Source organism: Amblyomma americanum, chromosome 1 (assembly GCF_052857255.1).
Source record: "Amblyomma americanum isolate KBUSLIRL-KWMA chromosome 1, ASM5285725v1, whole genome shotgun sequence".
Taxonomy (NCBI): Eukaryota; Metazoa; Arthropoda; class Arachnida; order Ixodida; family Ixodidae; genus Amblyomma; species Amblyomma americanum.
Window position 1 is genome coordinate 119,042,836 of NC_135497.1, and position 26,789 is coordinate 119,069,624.

The 26,789-nt window shown below is 46.4% G+C and overlaps 1 protein-coding gene across 1 annotated transcript in view; it reads left to right on the top strand.

The window, feature by feature from the left end:
* LOC144113543 (protein APCDD1-like) overlaps positions 1–23,632 on the top strand; it is a 187,498-nt gene extending 163,866 nt beyond the window's left edge. The window contains exon 6 of the mRNA XM_077646670.1: positions 17,438–23,632. Within this exon, the coding sequence (XP_077502796.1) occupies positions 17,438–18,178 (741 nt within the window). The 3' untranslated portion in view covers positions 18,179–23,632. The remainder of the gene's footprint in view (positions 1–17,437) is intronic.
* Positions 23,633–26,789: the final 3,157 nt, after the last annotated feature.

The window sequence follows — 26,789 nt, forward strand, 5'->3', positions numbered from 1 at the left end:
GAAAAATGAGAGAAAAATTAGAGCTAAAAATATCTATCCTCATTTGAGAATAAATACGCGTTTTTTTACGCTGTTTTCATTGCAGGTTATTCAGAATAATGATAGCGGTGTGCGCGTTAAATCTGGCTGGGGTTGGTAGTTGGCGCAAGTATGAGATAGAGTTCATACTTTTTGGCATTTTTAGAAACTGTCGCTTTCAGAAAGCATTAGAGTGATGGTTACGGCTGATCACCGTTTAAAGGTGCGGCTGAATTCGTCTGAACAATGTTGTCCTTGAAACCGACAGAAAAAAAAAACAATGAGAGAAAACGCCATAGCGCAATGCCCAGCAAGTGTTGTTGCCTTCGGCCGGGGAAACGAGATGCTTGCATGATGCAGGAAGACAACATAAAAGCGTTTAAAAGCAGTCGCTGTAAAGCCTCAAGCACTACGCGGCGCATAAAAAGCTTGTTTTGTTATGATTGTTTATGACGGGATGCGGTTTTTGGCGCCGCGTTATCTGGTGCTGCATTTATGCGAATTTTCCGCCAGTGTTCTGGGCAAATTCGGTATTGCATGTGTGTGTGTGTGTGTAGTTGCCTGTGTATGCACGCTCGATAACATGTCAACATTAACGTGCATGAAGCGTAACAGGATTCATGCACTCACACACAAAAAAGGGCTAAGAAGGGTGGAAATTTTACACGACCCCATTCGACTGTCCTCGGCTTCCTGCATGACGCCGATGAAACTCGGCGCGCAAGGTGTCTCGCTTTTGTGACCTCGCCGCCACCGTACATCGCTTCTTTTGCTTTCATTCTCCTGGTAAACAAGGTTTGCGCCGGTTCCTTTCAGCGCGGCCGGCGCCGAAGATACGGTCAGCTCTAGCGCCGTCATGGCGGCTGTTATAGTGTGTTTGCGATGCGGAGCAGGCGTCGCGCGTGCGTGAGGAGGTTGGGTGCAGTAAGAAAAAGGAAAGAAGAGGCGCCGTGGGGAGGAGCCCTACCTTGTTCCGGCAGGCAAGAAACGGAGATTGATTTCATTTTTCAGCGGCGTTGGGGTCCTATCGCACGCCGCCTCTACTCGACGGCCGAAAAGATGAAACCGCGCTGGGCCGCTCCTCTGCCGCCGAAGCGATGCTATTCAGTTTATAGCCGAGGCTGTGTAGGGATCGATGTGGGCACGGCAATCTCCACAAAGGCGCCATAAATTCAATCTCTTTGATCCATCGTTCGTTACAGCGCCCCTCTTTGCTTGGCTTTTACAAACCTCGGCCATTCTTGATTTACTGGCCCCGCTGGGCAGGAGATGCGCCGGCGGCCCCGGCCGGGCGACTGCAGCGGGGATCGCGCCGATATCCCCTGGACGATGTCCCTCTCCTCGCGCACCTTCCTCGAGAGCGGCGCCCCGAGGATCCGCCCTATCTGGTCTCCCCTTTTTCCCGTTCAATTTCCCCGCTTAATTGAAACTTCCTCGGAGGTCAACTGGGCACGCGTCTGGCCGCCGCCCCGGTGTGTGCCCTGGGAGTTGTGGACCGGCTTGGGGCGACTGAGAACAACGGCGGCTCTGCTGGCCATCTTTCCCAAACGACGCACCCAAAGACCCTCGGAGGAGCATCGGGGGGATTACAAGTCGGGGCTTTCAACGAGCCACTTAACCGCCGAGTCCAGCAGCTCCGGTATAAGTGCACCAGGCGTCGCACGGCGCGCCAGAACAAAAGTGCGGTAAATACAAACGCCAACTGCAAGGCCATGTGCGTGCGCGTGAGTTGTGCAAGAAGAGAGCTAAAGACTGATCATTTGCGCTAAAAGTACGAAGGGCGCTCAAAAAGTTCTGCCGTCTTGGTTCTCTTTTAGCAGATGTTGAAAGCAAAGTTTTTTCATAAGATCAAAACTAAAGAATTGTTGAAAACTCCTGGCAGTGACCTTTTCAGCTTTGTTTAGCGCGATCAATGAAAGACGTAGATCAGGTGGAAAATGAGCAGAACGGGTAAAGGAATTGGCGGTAGGAAGACAAGAAGGACCTGTAAACAGCCAGCTGCATTTGCAACGAGCGCACACCGAATTATCAGTCTACCTTTGTGCTATTTTGCGAAGATGGCTGACAGTGTCGTCACAACCTACTTTTACTAATAAAGCTGAACCAAACGCCCAGTGAACTGTTACTGTCATGCACTACCAGATGTTCGTTGAAATTATCCTATTCCACGCCTGATAACGCATGCAGTATTCTATTCTATATTCAGAAATGCTATGCCTCACATGCATTTTTAGCACACGGCAATGGTTTTATTTTTCCGCGATTTATTCTTCGTCGTTTCACCTCTAAGATTCGTTGAAGCGTGGACGTTGGAAAGCGCTGTTTAATAGATGTAGTTCGGACGCCAGCCACAGCTTTACGAAAAGAATTTGGCTTACTGGGCTCTCTTCCTCAATTTTCTCTCTAACACGCATGGAAGATAACCGTCTTTATGACAATGCTGTTAGTGCAAGAAGGAGAAAAAGATGACGGTGAGTTTACTTGTTACACATATGCATACACTCTCGGTTGTCGTCGTAGGAGCACTCGAGGCACACTATGCAGATTGGGGCTTAATTTGACTATAGGCGCGCCATCCCTAGAGGCACTGAATGGGCTTTCATCCTATCTTGGCTTTTTGTTGGATTTAATGCATGCGTTGGGGCTTTGGGGCGCGAATCACCTGTTTACAGCTAGCTGAACGGCGCGGTCGTTCCCTTGCCCGTTGTTTATGCACGTTTTTATATTCGGCCATCAGCATGCTCTCGAACGAAAGAGCTATTCCAGAGTAACCGCGCAGCTGCCCGGCGCTGCGAGCAAGCCAGGCCGGGCGGCCAGATCACGCCAGTTTATTTTGCAAACCATCACTCATGTTTGTTTTACGAGGAAACTGCGTATGACAAATTTACCGCTGGAAGTCATATCGCCGCGGCCGCCCTTCTCAAGTTTACAAATACAGAATCGTTGCAGCACGCGAGCTGGGAGTCTACGCTACGCGTACATCATAACTGTTTGTGTGCGCGGTAAATGTACATGAGTGCGCGCTGCTTGCGCCGTAACGCACGTGGCTTGGTTCCTGACAGGAGAGGAGGATGCCAGAATGTTGGGACCTCAGACACGGCATCTTTGTTTGCGTGTCGTGTGCCTCTTGTCTCCTTCTTGCAGCTTCTTGCGGACGCAGAAGTAAAATTTTATCATGCCGAGGGCAAAGTTACTCGATGGTAGAATGTTCTGTTAGCGTTGTAGTTTTTCATATCTGGTGTTTAAAAATGGTCGATAACTCGAGCTCCTCATTTATCGATCAACCAAAGAACAACGAATAAATGAAATTGCCAGCGACGTCATTGGTTCGAGTATTTTTTTTTATCCAACACTATAAGAGCTGTGAGGTGCGCCATAGTCGACGGCTCCAAATTTATTTCGATCTCCTGGTGTTTTTTAACGCGCTCTATGATATCAGCATGTAGGCGATTTTGCAGTTCGCTTCCGCCGAATTGCAGCCGCCGCAACCGGGATCGAACTAGCGACCTTCGGCGTCACATCCTGGCACTATAGTCACTGAACCGCCACAATAGCGCGTCCATTTCAGCGGTTTCGATGCGTTAGGCTGACTGCACGTATCTCACTTCGACCAAGATAGCACCGCCTACTAAGTTATTTCTTTGTGTACCTTGTCTTTATTTACACCCGTTTCACGACGACTGGCTAATGTTGAAAACGCGCTAGCTGCCATGCATCATTTCTCTATTTCTTTTTCTCTTTTGTATGATGATTTCCTGCAATTTTTTTATCGGTGCCGATTTAGAAGTATCAGCTTCATGTGTATGCAAATCATCCTGAAGCAGGTCTACAAATGGTTCAGATTTCGAGCTTTTCGAAACGAAAACCGCGATTTAAGTTGTCCCAGTGCACTCGTCTGTCAAGGGAACAACTATCGCTGCTGTAGTATGATCTGTCGATAGTGCTCTCACCAGACATGGGCAGCATCGAGCATACAAGTATCTTCCATACTGTCTTTCGGTACATTTTGTGTATCGGTATTAGGTATCGTTTGTCAAAAATGAAGTGATCGGAGTATCGATATCAAGAAAAAAAAATTGGAGGGGACACTAAAGCTCCGCCTTAAAGGTATAACAATCATTCAATCAATCGATCAATCAATCAATCTTTAATTTCGGTTTGTACATGCAAACCGGGGATGGTGAGAAAAAAGCAGTGAACGATACACCGCTTGACGGGCCTCACCAGCCTTACAAGTCAGCAGTTGGCACGAGGCAAAAACTTCCACTGCTGAAATGTGAATATAAGTGCACTTATGAAGAACAAGGTTGACCGACCAAAACAGATATACATAGTAATTGGCAGCAACAATTGTTAGCAAAAGTCAGTGAGGCTATAACACAGAGTGGCACAGTACACGCAGACACTTGACATCACTGTAGCCCAGATCGCTGAATAAAGCTTTTCCGCATAGCAGACAGACATAATATTCACTTGGTCACTGAATGAGATATTGAGGAACTTTGGCACAATATACCTTAACATACAAAATCCATAAATAGTTCTGCATTTGGCTAGTGCAAACCTACACTGCAATCTGATGTCGTACGATGAGTGGCGACATGTAACTGGTACAATTTGAGAAATAAAAAAATCACCCTTTTTATCACTGTTTTATAAAAACATGCAAATCTGTAGTCAAATGGTACAATATTATAATGCAGGTAAATGTGTCTAGTAGGCGCATCATACGACCCGTTGACAATTGCACGAAGCATTTTCTTTTGCAATGTTTGCAGTTTTAGGACGTTAGATACTGTTGTGTTGCCCCAGACAAGGAAACAATAGCTTAGGTGGGAATAGAAACATGCATAATACGAAGTAATTTTAGTTTTTGTAGGTAAATTATGCCTGTTACGCAACGTAATTCCGACGATTCTAGAAAGTGTTGATGTAAGGTTATTAACATGCGCATCCCATGTCATCGTACTGCTGAACGTCACACCCAATGATTTAAAGGTGTCCACGTACCCGATTACACTTGTGCCACTGAGGTATAGCGAGGGGTGGTGACATACTTTTCTTTAGGAAGGAAGAGTACTGCTTTAGTTTTCTCTTTGTCTATCTTTAGTGAGTTAACTGATGACCAAGTGACAAGTGATAAGAGCGTGTGGTTTGCGTTATCTACTAAGCGGTGTAGATCATTGGAAGATAACAATAGGCTGGTGTCTTCTGCATATATAATATATTTTGCATCGTTACTAATGTTAGGGGGATATTTTATATATATATATATATATATATATATATATATATATATATATATATATATATATATATATATATATATATATATATATATATATATATATATATATATATATATAAAACGCCATTCGAAATTCCTAGAATGATTAATCACTACGTGAACTCTGATAAGTTTTAATTAGGCTGAGAGCTTTCCCGCGTATGCCGTAGTGCTCCAGTTTTGCATAAAGACATCGTGATTTAAGCAATCGAAGGCTTTGCTGAAGTCAACAAAAATACCGTGAGTTAATAGCTGTGACGCAAAATTTTTTAATATGTATTCTTTTTGAACCAGTAGTGCATGCTCCGTAGACCTATTTTCTGTAAAACCATATTGACAGTCAGTTATTAAGGAATGTTTATGCAGAAAATGTTGAAGACGGATGCGAATTAGCTGTTTTAAACCCTTAAAAAAATACAGAATTATGGACACTGGTCTATAGTTTCCCAACTTGTTTGCATCGCCTTTTTTATATATCATGGCTACCCTAGCTAGCTGCATGTCGGTAGGGAATTGAGCTGTCATAAGTGCGGTGTTATATATATATAGGTTAGTCATGGCGTAATTACGTCAAGAATATATTTAACTGGTCGGCTCTGTATATTGTGCGCATCAAGACTACACGTATCTTTTAATTTTCTGCATATTGCAAAAACTTGAGCTTCGTCCGTTGGTTCAAGGAAGAGGGATGCTTTTAACTTGTCACCTAAAAAATTGGAGATGCCAGCATTAAATTGGCTAGAACCTACTTCGGAGAAGATTTCATTAAATGTGTTTGCGAGGTGTGAACCTAAGGTTTCCTTACCATCGATTGTTAAACTTATCTTACTGCCGTATGTGTTTCTATTTAAGGGTAAGTTTAAGCGCCTCCATTTTTTGGAGGGGTTGCTAAGAAACTGGTTATCAAATAAGTTGTTATAGTAAGCAAGCTTAGCTATCCTAATTTCTTTATTTGAACGATTGCGCCATGTTTTATACCTGGCTAGTACATCCGCGTCCCTAGTTTTAATGAAATGTGCTGCCATCTTGTGTTTTTTTTTTTCCACAAGTTGTGTAAGGCGACGATTCATCCAGGATTTACGAGCATTCTTGCAAGGCGTTATGTCAACCACAGGGAAGCAGTCATTGTAGAATAAAAGAAAAATTTCAAGGAATTTGTGATAAGCGCCCTCAGCTGTGTTTTTTCTGTATACGGGATCTCAGTTCACTAAAGCAATGCGGCTCCTAAATTGCTCAAGACTTTCTTGAGAAATAAGTTGCCGCCGAGCTTGTGCATTTGCCTTCGTATGGATTTGTTTGTCTAGACACAAGAAAACAGGCAAATGATCACTAATATCTACTGCGATACGGCCCGAAAAGAGTGAATTATGATTATTTGTTACGAAAGGCCTAGCGTGGAAGAACAGGTAGCAGTGATGCGTGTTGGACTACTGATAGCGTTGTGAAAACCAGTCACCTCTAGAAGTGTTGAAAGTTTTTACTGTGCTGAACTGCCTGTGCTTATATCTATGTTGAAATCTCCCGCTGTACAGGAAAAAAAGGTTTCTGTGTTAAAAAGAAAAATAATTCGCGCTCAAAGTGGTCAAAAAACGTTTCTAAGTTGCCCTGGTGGGGTAAAGAACAGAAAAAGTTTGGCAGGCCGACTTCACAGTGAGCATTTCAATATCACCATTTCAGAAGCAGTGCTCAGATGAGATTTCACAGGAATACTTGTTTTTCACCAGTAGCGCAACGCCGCCCCCCACGTTTTGTAGTGCGGTTAACATAAAAACAGTTATACCCCAGTATTCTCGCAACATCAGTGTCGTGAGGATACCATGTTTCGGTTAAACACATCACATCAAACGATATCGTTAAGCCTGTCAAAAAATGAGTCAATTAATCGGCTTTGTTCACAGTAGATTGCATGTTGAAATGAATTAACATGAATTGCTTGTTTTCATCTAGGTCAACATATTTATTAAACTGTGAGGGTGTGTAAAGTGGTGTAGTGCTCAATCCATTCTCCAGAGGCAAGAAAGCAAGAACAACTCCTGTGTGATGAGTAATGACGTCGTATTACGTCATTTTTAGCAAATCGGCTTGACTGCTTATCCGAATGATATCAGAAGTTGCGCGCGAGTTTGCTGCCGTTTTTTGTCCACACGTATTTCCATGACGTTTCCTTTTTCCTTGCAATTGCGGCACCAAGAAGGCGCGATAGCGTAGTGGGTTAATTCCCATATATGCAGAAGGTCACTCTCTACTTTACTCTCTACCCCTCCTGGCGCACTGGTGCAGCGGTTAAGCGATGCGCCACTGCCCTGCGATGGCAGGTGCTCCCGGCGGTGGTCCTTGTGCGTTTTCCTGAGCGACCAATCATTAATTCAACTACCACCTGCCACGGTGTGCAGCTTTTCACTATCCGGTGGGAAGGTTGTGATGACGCTGCAAGGTCACGTGACCTAGGTGGCCCACCTGCCTCCTACGTTGCTCTCTGGGGGCCACCGGCCGGAGCCATGCCCATGATTTTTCGCTCATAAAGCGAGAGTCGACGTTGCCAATGCCGTTGGCCCGGCCAGCCTTCTTTCTTCCTAGGTTGGTTGTTTGGCAGGTAGGTGCCATATATCTTGCGCTTCTGCACACTTGGTGACAGAAGAGACGGGCAGACAGGCTCTCCGTTGTGGCAGAGACAACACCCCTTCATACCAATTTCAGGTTGCGGTGGTTGCCTACAGAAACGGATGACTTTACAGAACATTTGTTCTTTACTCTGTCAGCACGATAAAAGTCACGCATGGGTCAGTGGGCTCATCGGTGCCGGCAGCGTACAATGCATCAGATGGAGGATTCCTTTCTTTCGAAGAAGCAGGTGCTACAATGAGCCGCGGTCCTCAACAGACGCGAGTGAAACCAGTGTTTCTTGACTATACCACTACGATCCTTGAGTATACGTGGCCATATTCTTCACGCTTATTTTTTTTTATTAAAGGCACCTTCATAAAATACAACGCGACAACGTGCTCGTCTGCTCCTGTAAGAGGCTTTTTTTCATTTGGTTCGCTTAAAGCACGGCCACCTCGTGGGGCTCTTTTGCACCGGCGGTTTGAGCAAATGCTCTTACTTAATTCCCTTAAGTAACAGTAACATCTAAATAATAAGGAAAAGCAAGATATGTTCTGCCTAATAAACACTATCAACCGTTTTATTTTTTTATTATTTTTCTTCCAGCTTTCAGTGCATAATGTTCAACTTCAAACGTCTGTTAAACGCTAGTGCTGGGGAAATACCTCTAACTGCTCGATTTTCCCAGGCGCAGGGAGCTTGCACCACTTAGAACAGGGCAAAGGCAGAGGAAACTCGGTAAGTGCAGCAGTAAGAAACAAAAGACACCAGAAAAAGTTGCAAGTTTATTCGTACGTAGTCAAGTGCTCATATAGTGGTTCGTATGAACAACATTAGTGTAACAAAAGATTTTGCTAGGCTGCTTATGGAAGTGATAGTTTCACCGACACCATGGCTTCAGTCCACTGCTAACGTTCTAACGAAACCAGCTTCTTTGACAGTGGAGCTTAAATAAATTGGTGCTTAAAGAAATACGTACGGCAGGATTCGTTAAAACGCTTTCAAACACAGTGCGCTATATCGAATACACAAAGATTCTAGAAATAACAAGGAAATTTTTAAAATTAGTTATTTATATTGCCAGCTTTATTAATACTGGCGATTTCAGCGATGTGTCGAAGTATCGACGATACAGTATCAAGTACCTGCATTGGCCATGTAATTTCGGTATAAATGTATCCTGTATCGGTATCGAAAATGCAATTTTTCAGAGTATCGGGTATTCGTATCGAAGATACTTTTGTGGAGTATTGCGCCATGCCCTGGCCTTCACGTCTTCGGCTCTCAATTGCACGAAAGTTTTTTTTTTTTTTTCATCTGTGTCACAAAATTTTTGATGTAACTGTCAACCACCTACAAACAACTAAACTTCCTCGCAGACTTAATTGTTCTTCCCGAACTCGTTCAGTCGGCCGCGCTGAGGGCAGCAGTGAGAAGATGTTTCTAATTACCGCCTCCAAGTTGGTGGCTCCACCATCGACCGGAAGTAAAATGCTTGCTCCACTAACGTATTATTTTGCTAACATCACTTTATGGCTTTAGTGAACGAGCGTGTGTCAGGATCGAGCATAGATGAGGACGCAGCTGATAACTCGCGCGTAATTAATCTGCAAATACGTTGCGAACGCTGTTCTGGTCCTGAGGAATTTGCGTTAGTTTCCCGCTCTGGCTCATGTCTCGGCTCGTCGTTCGCCCAATGTCTGTTTTCACTTACAAAGGGCTGATTGATAGTCACCGTTGCACCGTGGTCATTGTGTGTGACATTAATGTCCTGTCCTTCCTGCTTTTTACTAGTGCGACGAAGTTATCGAATGCGCACAGCTTTAATAAAATCGCAAAACATATAGGACAGTATGAACATTACAACAATATAAAGTTTTTAGAGTTGGTAGTTTTCAGCACTAAGGATAGAGGGCGTGCTACTTTCGCACCATGGCTCCTACGTGAAGCAAACGCAACAAGGGTAGGTTGGCGTGCGGGGACCAGGGAGGCGCATAAAGCTTCAAGCCCTCCTGCGCTCTCTTTAGCCTGCTCAGAGGCACTATATAAAACCAACTGGACTCCTGCATATTTTCTTCCTGGTCTGCAATCCAGTAGTTGGTCTTCTTGCACTAAACTCCGCATACTTTCAGCGCACAAAGGCGTTTTCTTAGTCGCGAAGCTTGAAATTAAAATAACCAAATCGTTATTTGCGCCACAGCGGTTGCATTTTTGACGGCAACCGTGAGGCAGTATGTCCGCGGGACAGGACAAGGGAGGGGAAAAGTACTGTGGCGCATCTCAGAAATTGGTAGGGTGGCTGCTCGCGACAAACAACCAAAATAAAAACCGTTTTTAAAGCCGTATCCCACGTATCGGTGGCGAACAGCGCACGGAAAAAGTTTCATACAACAATACACGAAGATCTGGCACCACTGTCAGCTGCAGCCCCCAGAATGGCAACTGATTTACAACGGGTATTGTAGCAAGTGCGTGGCTCTTTGTAGAGCTGATTTCGAGCGTTCTTGTGTCTCCTTATACACTGCTCCTACTTTCCTAATTTGCTCCTAGTTTCCAACTTATTTACCAATAACCAATTTAATTAACGATCTGTACATTTTATTGCTTACAAACCTTGGGAGAGGACTTTGTCTGGTAGGAGAAATAAAAGCTCAGCACCAAGATGTTCTCAGTGCCTATCGTTACTTGCACTGATATAACATTTTCCGAACACAGCGACACATGCACATGAACAGTGCACTACCATAGGCAAAACACTAAAATTTAGTAATAAGCTGGGCTACGAGTATGTGAAATGGATTGTTTTCACGTCTTGCACTCCAGGTGAGTTCGACGCAGACGAACACTGTAATACGAGTAGCACAGAATCAACAAGACAAAATTAAAAAAAAAACACACACACGACAATGTCGAAACCCAACGCCATTAAGATCGTTGTGCGTCCCATCATTTCTATGGCGGCCAAAAGATGAAGTCATCATATATATTTGTTTGTTTGTTTAACACCCACGGCGCCCATAAAATAGCACCACGGAGAAGTCAAACAACAAAAGGTATAATAAAAAACAAAAACAAATCAAGAAATGCAGCCGTGACACGACACCCGTACAGCTCAAACTAACGTAGTAATGTACTGAGATTATGCAAATAATTAACTTGCCAGAATTAAAACAACTACTGGAGATAGTCTATTCCAGCATCTTATAGACCTGGGGGGAAAAAGAGAATACCTGTAAGTTCTACAGTTAATTTCCCCTACTTTTAATGGATTAGTATTATTACGCTTCAAGACCAGAAAAGATCGAAAAATTCTGGACTGCTTTTCAGCAATGCAATCCCGACTGACCACGAAGTGCTTTTGTGAGCGAGCTTTGTTTTACTCGCTGTTTACGACGCACGGTAGGAGGCGAGACGGCGGAGCGAACCTAGAGTGAACTTCCAGCTCGAGCGTCAAGCTGGGAAAGCAAACTTATTTCGGCGCTAAGGAATCAGCGTATGTGGAACACAGGGTTTCAGGTTTCATCTCAGCGCTAATTTCTGAAGCGGGCAGCAGCAAGGCTTCCGAAGGGTGACGATGGTGGGGATGAAGAAGACATCAACTTAGGGCCTTGCGAGCTCCATCGCTCAAGCGACTGTGCTCGCACAGTCCATGATGTTCCTCTACGAGATGCGGCGTTTGTTGTTAACGTCCAATAATTGCAAAATCACACTAAGGCGCCAACGGAACTAGACGTTTTTCTTCCTTCGTATTCAGGACTCTTTCACGCTTGTTCCTTTCCGTTACAACCCCGCCGAACAGAAACGTGAAACTACTCGGAATGCCACGCAGACCGCGCAGTCGCAAGGCAGAGACTGAAACCGAAACACCGTCTACCGTCTGTGGCTGAAAAAAGTACGGCACTCACGTAGTTAATTCTCCGCTCTCGTCGCATCACTGAGTCTGCTAGAACTTACCCAGTTCGGACGGAGAGGTGAAAGGCGGTGCTCCGCAGTTGCCCTGAGGGGAGGCCGCTGTGCCTCTCTTCAGCGTGACTCGAGTGCTGCAGTGTGACGCGAAGATGTCGGAGCTTGCCCAGCTCGAGTGGATCCCAAGCTCAGGCTCGCCCTCGCTCGTCTATCTGTTCTCATCGTTCACCGTGTTCTTCTCTCACGATGACATCTATACGTCGTCCGGTGGCGCGGATGCCCCTGTGGTTGAACGTATATGGGCTACAGGCAGAAGAGAGGCATAAAATGCGACGATCAGCAGCGTGTGCGTTCGTGACGTAAACGCCGAGCAGTGTATGTATGCAATTCATACATTACTACGGTGTACCTACACTCATTATTTGCATCACCCGACGGTGATACAAATACACGCTGATACAAATATGCGGGGTAAACGGCAGTGCGGCGGGACTGCACGTTCTCGGTGGTTGCCTGACTCGCACCTTCATGAAAATGAACTCAGTGAAGCTGGAAGAATTAGGACGGCGCTTAAGCTTCACCATAAGAGCAGACGCGATAGCGCCTTCTCCACCTTTTTCTTTTTTATTTTTTCTTTCTCATTTTTACTCATAAACATACGCACTATTTGTTTCAGCACACCGAAGCACCATAACACCGCATTTCCTTCCGCACAATTTCTCACGCCTAATTAGCATATTTGTATTTGGTTTAATTTTTCAATTACTATAACATCAGCACACACCACAACGCGTTCACTACGTGCCCCCCCCCCCCCCCCCAACACGCTTGGGCTAACGACCCTTCGTGGCCTATGGGTTGCGTGCCCGCCTGGCAAGCAGAGGGCGTGGATGCGAACTGCAATGCCAGCTAATTTTTTCAATGAATTCAATGAATATTCTGAAATACTCCCATTATAGCAACCTCCCCTCGGCAATTTTGGTTTATTTGGATTCCCTCCCAATCTGTTAGCTTCATTTGAAAATTCTGAGATTTTTTTCCGACTGACCCAGGGCAACGGACGATGACGCTGAGTTTTTAGCAGAACGAGCTCCTTACGGTGTCGCCTTTACTCTCCCTGTCCTCCTCTCCTTCGGTGCAACCGTCAAAGGGCATGCACTTAAGCTGGTGTATGAGCTTTTTCACAGGTATGTTATCGAGACCGGGAGACTTTGGTGTTAAATCTTCTTTCCCTTTACTTTTCTCTCAACATTTATTTATTTATGATTATTACTTTTTAATTAGTTTTATTTTAATTATCTCTTCTTTGTTCCGTCCATTTTCTTTCCAATCTCCTTAAAATTCCTTAAAATTCGTTATTCGTTTTCCCAGCTTCCTCATTTTTCATTTATTAGCCGCTCGCTCGAGATAAGCCTAGATGACTTTTTCTCCTGTTTGGATCTCCACTAAACCCTGGGCAATCCCCCACCGTGGGTATGCGCCATGGCTTCTGAGGCAACAGCAACGACAACGATCGAGTAAAACGGAACTTGCTTTGCTACTGCTATGTTGTGAGTCGGGCGTATACCCAACCATTCAATGTTGCCATATGTTACCATGTGCGCATTTATCTAATGCACTCGGACAGAAACCGATTCTTTATTTTTATTTTTTTGCTTCCTGCCTTATCGTTAAAACCTCACTGTGAGCCTGCTCCAAGCCGCAAGATATCGTTTTCTGTCATGCCCTGAGAGCTTGTATTTCTTGCAAACATTTCATAAGGTTCAGCCGTTCAACTAATTTCTCGCCGCAGAATCCTCACTGTGCCCGTACCGTGCAAAAGTGCCTTGTGTAGTCACCGTAGGTAGGGTAGGCCCATGTCCTACGAGTTCATAGTTGACGCTAATTTCTGTATTTTCGTTTTATTTACATGTGTAAAACAGACGTTGGCATCATAAAGCGGAGCCTACTGTTCCTTCTCTCGTTACCTGTCGACTTAGGCGGGCGTCATTTGTTCTTTAGCGGAAAAGCAGGAAAGAAAAGTCATACCCAGAAATTTCGGACAAGCGCACTTTTCAACACGAAGTTTTTTATTAACGCATTTTTTTTTCATATATCGTAAGATTCCACTATAGCAATCAATATATCCGCAGATCTTCCCTCAGCAGTATTGCAATTGTTTGCAATTAACATATTTGCTACAGTCAAAGACGTTCCTCATTGATTTTCTATGTTAGACTCAACTACTCGTTGCGAGCGATGGACGAATTTTAAAAGAAATATTTTAAAATTTATTATTCCTCAAATGTCCTTTGCAGCACATTACATGAGGGGTGGGGATAACACGTCAAAAAATAACATTATACGTTATTTGCAATGATGGAGAACGGTTTACATTGATGAATGTGAATGTGCGTCTTCGATGGCGGATTAGAAGTGTCGATGGTTGATGATGGCGGCCGCTTCAGTCGGAAGGTCGTTCCAGTCGCGGGAAGACTTTAAGAAAATCGATTGTTGGAACGTTGTGGACACGCTCAGGATATAGAGCGTTCGGGTGGCTATGATGGGAAAGGGGATGTGCACTTGGGATGATTTGTATTTATGTATTTATGTAAGTATTTATGAAATAAACATAGACATGCTACGTTACGACGGATGGCTAGTGTAGGTAACTATAGGTAATTTTGCTACGCATCGGAAGAATGGACCATTTACTTCAATATTTCCGTATGAGTACCTTACAGTATTCCACAGCTGCATCACAATTGAAATCGATGTCCAAGAATCCTGAACTTGCGCATGACAAAAACAGTTGCCAAAATCTTGACCCTGCTCTCGTTATACTTTATAGGCCCTTGTGCACGCTCTATATATGGTAGAAGTAACTGTCCGAACGCAGAGCATTGAAACCGTAAGCGAACCTTGAAGTTACTTACCGTCTTCAAGAAAGGAAACACGAATGGAAGAGTTCACGCGCTGGTAGCAAACTAAACAAAAAAGTTGAACATTACCGTGGTGTATTTTTTGTCCTTCTGGCATGCGGTAAGCACTTTCCCGCTAGTGAGAACAAATTTCGCCTTCACCAAATACTGAAATGTTGCTTTCCTGTCCGTGTTTGGATTGCCGCGTCCGCGTTCCCGTAACGTTGCACTTTTGGACGTTATGCGTGCTCGTGGAAGCATCTGCTGCGGCCACTGGGCAGCCTGCCGACGGCACACCGTCATAGACTCTTCTCTGAAAACACCCGTGTGGGACTTCTGAAACCACCGGCTCTCTCCGGTGGCGGCAAGTGTCGTGCGCTGAGGCGAGATCACGGCGATTGCCTGGCGTGCGCTACCCGCTCGGGCGCCGTCCAGCCCCGCCCCCTTCTTCCAGCCTTAGATGACACGCCAAGAGGTACTCTGCAGATTGCGGGTTCTCTTTGCTCGCAGTGTCGGACAGATCTGAACGCGCTTTGTTTAAGGCCGTCCGCAGTGTGGGGAGTCCACTAGGGGGCGCCGCCTACTCTGGAGATCGTTTATTCGCTCCGGCGCTACTTTTTCACGTACAGGAAGTTGTTTGCAGAGGAGTACCAGCCGCATGAAACACCTTATTCTTTGCTGCACGTGATACTACTGGCTTAAGCAAAATAACTTGCCGAGGCAGCCGTCTAGCAGTCAGCTTCTAGGCGGCGTATTTTGGCCCTGCTTGGTTGTTAAAGCGCTAAGTTCACTATGTGCGTGCGTCACGCACGCCTGTCGCAAGAATTTTGGTATCGTAGATCCAAAAGCGTCCCGCTAGGCTCAAGGGAATAAAGGCGAGAAACATGTATTAGTTCATTTCTCATGTAGCATGTGCATTACCGGTGTCTTTCCTTCAATTACAAGCGAACACCGCGTAAATGAAGCGCCTGGATATCGTTGGAGATATCCCTCTAAAGAAGAATTGGCGCTTCGCGGGCAGCTTATACGGCTCACGGGGATAAAAGTGGTGAAAACTTGATGACAGTTTACTCAGCTAGGCAGCTTGCACCTACTCTAACGTAAGCCACTACACTAGCCACTGCGCTCTAAAAAAGACAGTGTAATTATTATATGGAGCAAGCCTTTGTAATGGCAGTTTTTTTGCTATTGCGGTACTCGAATTTTCTGATAGCGTTTTGAACCGAATGAAAGGCGAACCAGCAAAAACTGAACCTATGCAGCAGCGCAGTGGCGGTTTCAAATGCGTTCCTTCTTATCGGTCGATGGTTACGTGCCTCGCTTTTGTGGATTTTCTGTCCAGTAATTCGCGCCTGCCCTGTTGTTTGGTTGTAAACACCGCTTATGCTAAAAAATTGGATTGCTAAGCCTTTCCCTTGGTTCCCGGTTCAAGAAATCAATAACTGCAGTGACCAGGTTTGTTTGAATTCATCATTGGCCAGCGTAGAAGCATGGTGCGTCACATGGCAAATGACTATGAATGCAAAAAAAACGGTCGCTATGTCAATCACGCGAAAACGAAACCCTTTAAAATTTTCTTACAGCACTGGCGGTAATATTCTCTCTACGGTCAGCAGCTACAAATACTTGGGTCTCGTAATTACATCTGACCTCAGATGGAACGAGCATATGTCATATATTTCAAAAAAAAGCAATGCGCAAGCTTGGTTACTTGAGGAGGTCGCTTCGACAATCAACACAAGAAATCCGTCTTTTAGCGTACAAAACGTACATTAGACCATTTCTTGAGTACGCCTCAGTAGTATGGGACCCGTATACCCAGAAAAACATAACACAGTTAGAAAGCATTCAAAGAAAATCGGTTAGATTTATATTCAACTGTTATAGCTGGCAAGTATCTCCGACGGTTCTTCTAAACAACGCAAACTTAGAGCCATTAAAATTGAGACGGTATAGGGACAGACTGAAATATATGTACCTACTATATCATGATATGCTGGGAATAGATAAGGATGTGTACATTAATTTAGTTTCTAAGCGCCCAACACGATCTAATCATTCGAAAAAAATTAAAGAATTTTCTTGCAGGACTAACGTGTTTAAAAACTCGTTTTTTTCCACGGACAGTACGTGAGTGGAATGCGCTCACCTCGAGTACAGTGGAATGCCCGACGGTCCAGTCGTTCTGCGGCATGCTTAACAGTATTGAAGCAAAATAGAATTTCCATCGTGTCGTTGTGCGCAATGCCTTGAGTGCTTCATATGCATGATTGTTTTCATTGTTTGTACATTTCGTTTCTTGCTCAAGTGACTGAGCATGCGTGGTTGTGTCATGCTGCTGTGTACGCGCCTTGTTGTTTTTGTCGCGCTTTACTTTTCGTTACTATTATTATTGCTGGATTTCGTCTCTTCTTCTCACTTAAATTCTTGCGATGTTTTTCTCTATGTTCGTTTTCTTGATGTATTATTGATATGCCCACTCCTGCCTAAGGCCTCAAACTGAGGCCGGCAGTATCCTGTAAATAAATAAAAATCGCTCCTCACACAAAAGTTGATTTGCGCTGTTACAGATAATTAGCTTGCGTGCGAATGGATGGATTTCCCTAATTGTGCAGTGTGACTGGAGGACCTGTCCACTCAATTATATACGCGTTTGTTATTGTGACCCGGGCATTTACACTGAACGCACGTGTGCCCCCCCCCCCCCTCCCTCTCTCCCCAGGCGGCCGGCTGCCATGTGTGCCACCTGGTGGCCAAGGGGGCAGAGCTGTCGCCTCCGCAGCTGCCGCCCAAGCCCAAGCTGCCCGTGCATTTGAACGGCGAGTGGCTGAGCCTGCGCTGCGAGGTGCAGCCCCTCGGACTGTTCCTGGCCCGCCGCCTGCTGTTCCAGCCGGGCAACGGTTCATGGAGCGGCTGGTTCCAGTACTACCGGGACCCGAACTGCAAGCAGCGCTGGTTCCTGCTCAGTCGCCAGGGCACCTACGAGCTGGCGGGGCCCTCGCAGCGGCTGCGCGGCGCCACCAAGGTGAACCTGCGCACGCTGGCGGCCCAGATCTTGCCCCAGCACCGCGGCATCGTCACCAACCTCAACTCGGCGGCGGAGGACGGCCGCTGCGGGTCCCGCTGGTCCCTGCGCCGAACGCAGGACGTGACGGCTACGGGCGGCTGCCGCCTGCTGGGCGTCTCGGTTCCCAGCACTGCCTACGAGGTGGCACACAACGAGCTTGACGTGTACGGCAACGCACTGCTCTTCCTGGGCCACGCCGACACTGATGGCGAGGCCTCGCGGCCCGACCGGCGCGCCACAGCCTACGAGACTCCGCTGGTGCAGTGCCGCTCGCTGCCCGAGCCCAGCAACGAGCTGTCCGGCCGGCCGCTGGCGCTCGTCTCTGGTGGGGCCGCAGTCAGGCCACTTCTTCTCTGCTGGCTTCCGCTGCTGCTGCAGCTGGTCGCTAGAGACTGACAGACGCGCGGCCACGCAACCGATGGGGCAACGGACGTTTCTCGGGCGCGCGCGCGGCCGGTCCGCTGGCCCGAGTGGTTGCGAAAGAGCCCCCGGGGTGAGGCCGTCGTTGGTGAAAGGACCGGAGGTGCAGACGGGTCGAAGGCTTCATCCTCGCATTGAGCACTGAGCCAGTACAATGTTTGGAATTGTAGAGCGACTCTCGGCCGCACGACGAGTGCTCGCACCTCCCGCCTCTCTCCACCGTGTCCCGTCGACGACTAAAACTCCCGCGCCAAAAACCAGGGCAAACAGCAAATGAGTACAGCCGCCATGTGCTTGGATGTCGTTTATGGATGCGAATGCACTGCCACTTGATGTCCGTACTTAAATATTCTGACGACCGAACGTTCACAGTGTGCTTAGGGCTTGGTCCTTACCCACTCGGCGCGGGCAGGATCGAAAAACTTCCTGAATTCAAACACTGCCCTGCGGGCGCGTGCCGGAGGCGCAGTCCGGAAATCCAGGACGCGTGGCTGCTGGCGTCAGCTTCTCTTTCGCGCTGGCCATCCACAACCTGGGCAGGTCCGTCATCTCTCCCTGCTACGGCCAAGTAAACGAGGTCATTCACTAACTTACCTCCAGCCGTTCAGCATGGGCCAGTAACAACAAAGCACACAATGTTCAGCAAAAGATATGCTTTTACAAATACGGCGCCTCTACTAATGACAATCATGGTGCTCTTTTCTCTAGCGATGTGCTACATATACTCTCCCGCGCATATCGGTCGAGCATTCGGTTTTTCTTTTCGCACACAAAAAAAAATTCAGTATGATATAGTTCACAGTGTAAAGCTGCGTTCCTTGGTGTTCGCTTTATTGTCTGTGAGAGTCCTCATTAAGAATGAAGGCTGAAATACATTTCCGGAAGGATAAATTGATTTCATCATTTGGGCTCACGCACAAGTTATGCTATTCTGGGCGGGCACCGCGGCGTGGTTGGCCTTGGCATTCAGCGAAGGAAAGCATTCAAAAATATTATACTGGGGTTAGAGCATGGAGGTCTGCTTTTTTCGCTAGCGCATCGGTACCAGCTTCACATTAGCAAAAAAAAAAAAGCAAAGGCCGCAGCGCACTGCTTCAATGGGTGCAGTGCACATGTACCGACCTATCCGTGCGTACAAAAGCATCGGAACAACCTTTAGTTCACTGTGAAACCACAGCTAGTTGTGGTTGAAAGTAAGCCAGTGACCATCACCACCTAAGATAAGTAGCCCCGCGCAACCCAGCCGGGATTCGTCGCCTAGGAGTGCCACCACTTTGCAGAGTGTGAATGCGCTTTTCATTTTATACTCAGTTACTGCTTCAGTCTATATGAGCAGCTTGCAAGATTACGTGCAGGGCGCACTCCTGCGCGAAATATCTAATAAACATAGGAATACGTTGGGCATAGTTTTGTTAAGCACTCACCATTTTAACGTTTCTACTGGCTAAGAGGCCGAAAGAACATTTTAGCATAACCTTTTTTCAGCGGCATTCGGCCACTGGTCACAGCTTCCCTGCCTAGGAATGCGCCGTAAAATTCTCATTTCTTCTTAATGATGCTTGTTATACATATCTCCTGTGAGCACGTTCGGTGCTCTGCTGTCATTGTTCAGACTGAATTTCAACCACATATTTATTATAGCATTATTGTTATCTCTTATTTTTATTTTTCGCATGATGCCTGACATAGCAGGTAGGCTTAAGAAAATAAATGCAGGTATAGTCCTCACATGCATAACGTTCTTTTTTTTGTCCACTTACTGTATATGTCACCTGTGTTTTCCAGCTCAACAAGCAATTAGCTTCTGGGCTGCAACCAAAAAATTATGCTCTGTGTCAGTATCAAGGTGATTCTGTGGGAGTCCTCGTTCTGACACTGATATTTTTCGTTGTTGTTGACGTAATCTGCATTAATACCGATGTAAATTTAAGCACACGTGGCACAAAGGTACTCAAACACGTGATCTGGGATAGCCGCTGCCAGCGTCACGAATCGGTGAACTGCTGTGAATGAGTTCAGAAGCCTTCTGCGTTCATCTGCTAAAGCTAATCGCCATTAAACGGGCACTCGGTAAAACCTTACAGGTGTTCGGTACGGTGATTGGTCTTTTCTATAAGCGTTTCCGCCTGCGAGTTCAGGCCAGCTACGGTAGAGACCGCCTTCCTGCATTTCCTGGTTGTGGGGGAAAACTTTATTTAGTATAGAGCTCTGCGACCCCGAACCGGGAGGGGCCCTTAGTCCAGGGCTCCTACGGCCTTAGCTGTGTGCTGCGCCCGCTGAACCAGCTGTCTTTAGTCTTCTATATAGTCTAGAGCTGAAGAGCACGACCTCCCACTGCTCAAGTTGTGGGTTTGGGATTTTCGGCATGGCCTGCATGCTTTGGCAAGCTTATATAGTGCGATTAAGTGAGGGGTATTCCCTGGTGCGGCCCCTTGTCAAATTCCTGTGTGAGGAGCAGCAACAGCTGCAAATTTGTCTGATCTTGAGCTTCGCCGATTCTGTCAGCCGAAGGTAAGACGTCAAGCCCAAAGTACGTAGAACGCGCCCACTGGCCCAACTTGTTTGGGCTGTACAAACGTAGTGGGCTAATGTAGCTTTGCGTTTTAGTCTAGAGGCACTCAGCGCGTATAAGAAGACCTGGCCCACGAATCGAGAGCCCGCCTATGCGGTTCAAGGTACGTCTCGTGTCTTGAAGGCGCACGGGGAACTTCGCGCGGCGCTTCGATATCCAGCTCAAAGTATACCGCTAGGGTGGCGAGCAAAGTGTATATGCCTAAGGCAATGCTTGGTTGTTGTGTGCTTAGGCCATTTACTTGGTAGTCGATCGACAACCTTCATATCAGTAGTGTGCAGCTCGGTCTGTAACAACTGCAGGTCACCGCAGTTGCAGTGTGTGCTCTGTTGTCTGGCATGTCTGAAAGACAGATTGATTGGAAAGAAAGGAAAAGCGATCTGGCTGATTTGGCGACAAGTTATTGGGCATTCGTTTGTGCGTCCTTTTGTCCCCCATCCGTTAACTCCCTCGTATAGGAATGCTGTCCAAGTTCCCGCTCTGCGATGGAACGCATTGTATGTGTCGCATTCCGATCGTTTTTTGCTCGTTTCTTGCAAGCTAGCATTTTTGTGACTGGTGGAGCTCACACTTTGTGAGCAAGTAGCTCGTTAATTCCTGCTCTTTTCGTGTGTTTTACCAAAACGTGTCGCCCCCCTCCATCCTTCATTTTTTCCTTTTCCGTTCTCATGCATGCTGTATTGTCTGTCTTCTTATTTCCTTGTCGACGCAGGTCATTTTCATAGTTAGAACAGCTTTTTCGCATCAGCGAGTGGCGCGTGGACACTCCTGAAGCAAAGTTTCGGTTCAAAGAAACAGTAGGCTTCCTGGTTTCAAACGCGACGAAACGCTCGTAAATACCGAAGACCTTAATGCCACCACCGTATGTATTTTGATAGGTCATTCTCACCGAGAGTAGGGGTAAGAAGTTTCTTAGATACATCATTTAGCACTATTCCTCTGGTTTGCGAGCCACAATATTCGCGGCCTCTTTTTTTTTTACCTTTCTGTGTCTCATTGCTATTTTCTTGAGCACGAAGCATGAATCGCTCTGTCTTGATCGATCCTGCCGTGCCAGAGTCTCGCTGTTAAAGGGAGACTGGAGTCAACCCTATCCAATTATTGTGTTCGGCGAAAAAGGATTCTCTGAATCTTTGTGGCTATTTTTAAGTTTGTGCGGCGGAAAAATACTCATTTATCGCCGAAAAAAATTGGATTTAAAAATCTTGCCGCCATTCGATTCAAACTCGTGACGTCCTTGCCGAAACGGATGGTTTAGTCACTGCTTTGAACTGAATGGCGGTGTAGCGTAGCTTCTGAGTTCCGGAACAAAATTGGTGTTTGCGAAATCGGCCGGTGAGGGCTACGCCTGTATATCGTTTCTTTTTTTCTTCGTGCGTGTGTGTGTGTGTTTTCTAGCTTGTAACAACCTCCATTTTTGCTGTGAACGTGGTACCCTATCGAAACGGTAACTTCTATTTGTAGTCCTCAGTGTACCTTTGACGTTTTTCGTAAAGTATCTACACCGCCCTTAAGGCCCAGAGGCACTGTGATTAGCCGTTTCCATTTGCTTGCGAAGACTGTGGCTGACATGAAGGACATAGACGAATTGTGTCTTCAAGAAAAGGCATTTCTAACGTAAGAAGGAGACACATGAAACAACAGCCACTATTATAACAAGTGCCATCACTTTTCTCGTTCAATGCAAATTGACGGCGATTAGTTTCGCGTCGCATGGCGGCTTCGGAAAGGTTTGCTGACTGAAAACGGTAGGCAGAAAGTCTTTCATAACGAAGTGCACGATGCTTGACCTTGCAAGAAAGTATTCTCGCTACGAAAGACGTCAAACGGAATGGTCAGCGTCGAAGGCGGTGTTCGGTAAGGGGCATCTACTCAACAATACATAACAAATTTTGAAAACTAAGCATTTCGACATAATTGCCGGCCTGGTTGGGTATGATAATTTGCAGCAAACTGCGAGACATCCACGACCAAAGCTACAAATATTTCATAACTTTCTGTCATCTTCTTAGAATATATAGCATAAATATTGTCACTCCTCTTCTTCTTTATTCTTATTATTACCGTTATTGGTCGGCACAAAACTAACCGTAAATGTGAGAAGGAAAGGCGCAAGGTTGCAGCTGTCGCTCGAAGGACCCCTTCCTCGAGGATGGAGAAGGAGCCAGAGTCAACGTGAGAATCTCTGTTACCTCCCCCCTGGTAGGGGACTGGTGGCTTCTGGCCTAGGTATTAGTATTACCACTCTTCTACTCCAGTTCCTTGCTGTTCTTATTCTGCACTTAATTAGAAAAGGAGCGTTCATATGGATACTGATAATCACGCATGTCCCAGGCTTGAAGCTTGTGTGCGCCGGTGGCTCCCGAGGCATCTCGTTGTTTAGCATCGGTCACGCACTCACTCTAAGCTTGTCCGTGTTAGCGTCACGTGGACACATGAGCGGCAAGCCGCGCATCTGTCCACGAGTGACCGCGCGCATGCATTTGGTGTCGTGTCTGGAAAGGTATGTTGTCACTTGTGCTGACCGTGTTTGGTGGTTAATTCATGCGTGTACGCTGTGAAATGTAACATCACTGGCACATTACGCTTATGCACGGCACACACGGGTCACAAAATAGGAAAAACATAATATCCTATAATTCGCATTTGCTGAACAGAAAGTCATGGAAGTGTTGACAGCTGATTTACGCGTGCACTAAATTCTACGGCTGGTTCAAAAGTTAATATTTTATTTATTATTTAGGCATCATCTCGCTGACTTCATAAGGACGAAATATCCTTTCACGAATAACCTACAACACACCAGTGGCCGATTTCGTCCCATTCAAACATCTTGGCATATTTTAATCAGCCATCTCTACTCAGATGATGTCAGTCGAGTATGTTGTGACTGATAGAACTTCATTTGTGTTAACAGTAGCATTTAAGTTCTACCACGAAGTTATGCGCTCGGTCAAAAAAAAAACATTACTCAAAGGGTGCTCCTTACCAATTGCCAAACATCTCAGCTTTGCGGGTTTGTTGCCAGCGTTCACTCATTCACATAATAAATTATCGAGTATTTTTCTGTCTTAACTGTACTAAGTGAATAGCGTTTTGAGTGTTGACTTTTCTTTTCTTTTTTTTTTTTGGGGGGGGGGGGTAGGCTGCGAACCACTGCTATTCCGTAATTCATTACGACTTTAAAGATCACAGCTGGAAGTGTGCTAGCAGTGCGGGCTCTTTCCTAACCTTTGGTGTTAATCTACGCAAATCTCTGTTGTGTTTGCTTCCGTAAACGGTTGTAAAAGAAAAAAAAACTAATGTTTGTTTATTGTTTGCATTTTGTTGCGCTGTCCACGACGGTACTACCCACGTCATTACGAGAGGCACTAAAAAGAAATACTATAGCTACAGTGTTCAGACAAAATTTCGGCGATTGCTCGAATACGCAGTCTCAAAATGTGGCCCGAATCCCGCCCTCCATGGCGCGGTGTGCTCGTGCAACTGTAGCTGTCGTCTCGGTAGGTGTGTATGTTTGTGTCCAAGAATACTCCATGTCTAGGTGTTTCGTGTCTGACGCACAGCCGTACGGCTTTCCGCGCAGCAGCCCAGAAGCGACAAACGGCTGTCGGCCACCATCCTTCCGTGCACAAAGCTGACAATCGCCGCACAGCAGCGGCGCTGCGGCCGCCGGAGGAGGAGAAGGAGGAATGCGGCACGATCTTGCGGTGCACTAACGATGTAATTCAGTGTACGGACGTATACGGGGCGCACTTTCTTTCTGGTCGCCATGGCTGTCGTCACTTGTCGCTTTTCGGCTGCACATCCTGTAGTTGGCAAACGTGTCTCGAGTTGGTGTCTAGTGGTCGCGTCGTAGTGTAATGGTGTAATAGGATCATCATAGCCAAACGATGTCCATGAGATCCACCTGCTTGAGCACAAAGCGGAGGAGCTGGCTCGGGTGCTCCAAACTGCAGCTCCTCTGGCAGCACGGCACGCCCTGGCTGCGCGAAACAATTCTGGTGTGTCGCCCTTAGTTCTCTCTTATAGCACCCAGTCGGTCTCGTAGCGCGCCTCACAGCTCCCGTGCTGCTGCTGCTTCTGCTGCTGCTGCGTCGGCGGCAGGCCTCGTGGAACAACAAGCAGCACAAGGCTGACAACTCCACACCGCCTGTATGTGCACCGTGTACTCTCTTGTGTAACGAAGCTTCCATAAAGAATGTTTTCCGAAAAGCCAACCTGCCTGGAGTGTTGTGCGTGCCGTGCAAGCGCTCGTGGGACGCGCATTGATCACGCGGCGCCTCGCGCCTTGGCGTTGAGGCAGGATGCCGAAGTGGCGGCGCGATCAGCCACACCGCATGTGCCTGCACCGCAAGCCACGAGCCAAGAGAGTAGAACAAAGCGGAAAGCCAGGTTGTCGGTATCGCTCGTGAGTCGATTCGCTAGACTTCATGTCAGACTCGCACACGGGTGCGAGACTCAATGAGTTCGAGGACAAATTTTCCGGCTGTGCACCTCCTACTCATTTCTTTTTAAACTTTAGCGCACTGCTTCGAAAACATTGGCAGTGGCTCAACTCGGCTAACCCTGGAATTCAGCGAAAAACAAGGACGCTTGCTAAACGTCTTAGGATCGTCCATGGCAGCTCCGCCACACGCTCGCGACAGCCGTTCTATATACACCCACACGACCACGTGGCTATGACTTGGTATCACATGCTCCTACGACGCCCACATCGCATGTCATCACGTGGATTCACATCACCCCATCGGACGTTTTAAGGTCAAAGGTCAACCCAACGGTCGCCAAATGTCAAAGGTCAATGGTCAACTAAAGGTAATGGGTCAAGGTCAGGGGTGAAGGGTTCGACACCATAACTGTACCACATATGGTCATACGCGGCTAACGTGGTTGGGCTGAAGGTCATTCAAGGTCATTCTCAGGCCTACGCGACGACTGCTTTACCTAGCGTAGTGAAGCTTTTCGCTTCAAAATTTGCCCTTGAGCATTACGCACCCCTTCCGCTCACCTGTGAGGCTTGATAAAAATAATAAAAGGAGCGCGTACGTCTAAAACGCCGATTTATTCCTTGCATCTGTACTGCTAGGCGGCTAAGCTGGTAAACTGTATGGTGATAACAGCCACTAAGGTATCATCAGCTAGGTGAAAAGTATTTACTTACCCAGTTGATCAACCTTTACAGCATGTGACCCGTATATGCCTCATTATAACTTCTCCTCATTACGCGCTCAGGCTCACCTGCACATTGCTCGCCGTCGACAGTGTTCTGTGATCTCAGTTTACGACACTGCATCATAGAGCACTGGAGTCATGGCGATTTACTTGTACCGCCAGCTGAAAGGATGCAAATGAATGTTGGAAGATGCCCCGCAGGGTCGAAAACACTTGGCGGGGTGCTTAGCAACAGTCAACGCCTTTTCGAAGCTTAGAAAGAGGCGCATTGAGGGACAAGTTTTGAGGTGATTACCTGAAAGGTCATGCTCGCTGTGATAACGTCACGGAACAGGATTATATTTCATAACAATTTACTCCCATTATATGTATGGCGTAAACGTGCTTCAAATTACTCAGTTAATAAATTTTGCTAAGTAATGATATATTTGTGACATTATCCATGCATTGGATGCGTATAGTTAAAAATAGCCGCTGCAATGCTATACCATTCTCGTCACGGCCACAACCGATTTACAGGGCGTTTTATTTGATTCAATACAGTTTCTTTATAAAAATACTTTAACAACTACAGAGCACTGCTTTTTATGCGAGTCTGCCCGTCCAGGCAGATACCTCATCCAAGTTTATGTGTGAACATTAATACCATAATTATGTAGCATGTACTGTTTAAGTTCCTATATAACGTGTTCTAAACATTTTCTATCTACTAAATCTAAACGCCCTGTAATTTAAGGACAGCGCATCGAGCTATGGAGATTAAAATGTTAGGTGTAACGTTAAGAGACAGGAAGAGGGCAGAGTGGATAAGGGAGCAAACGCGGGTTAATGATATCCTAG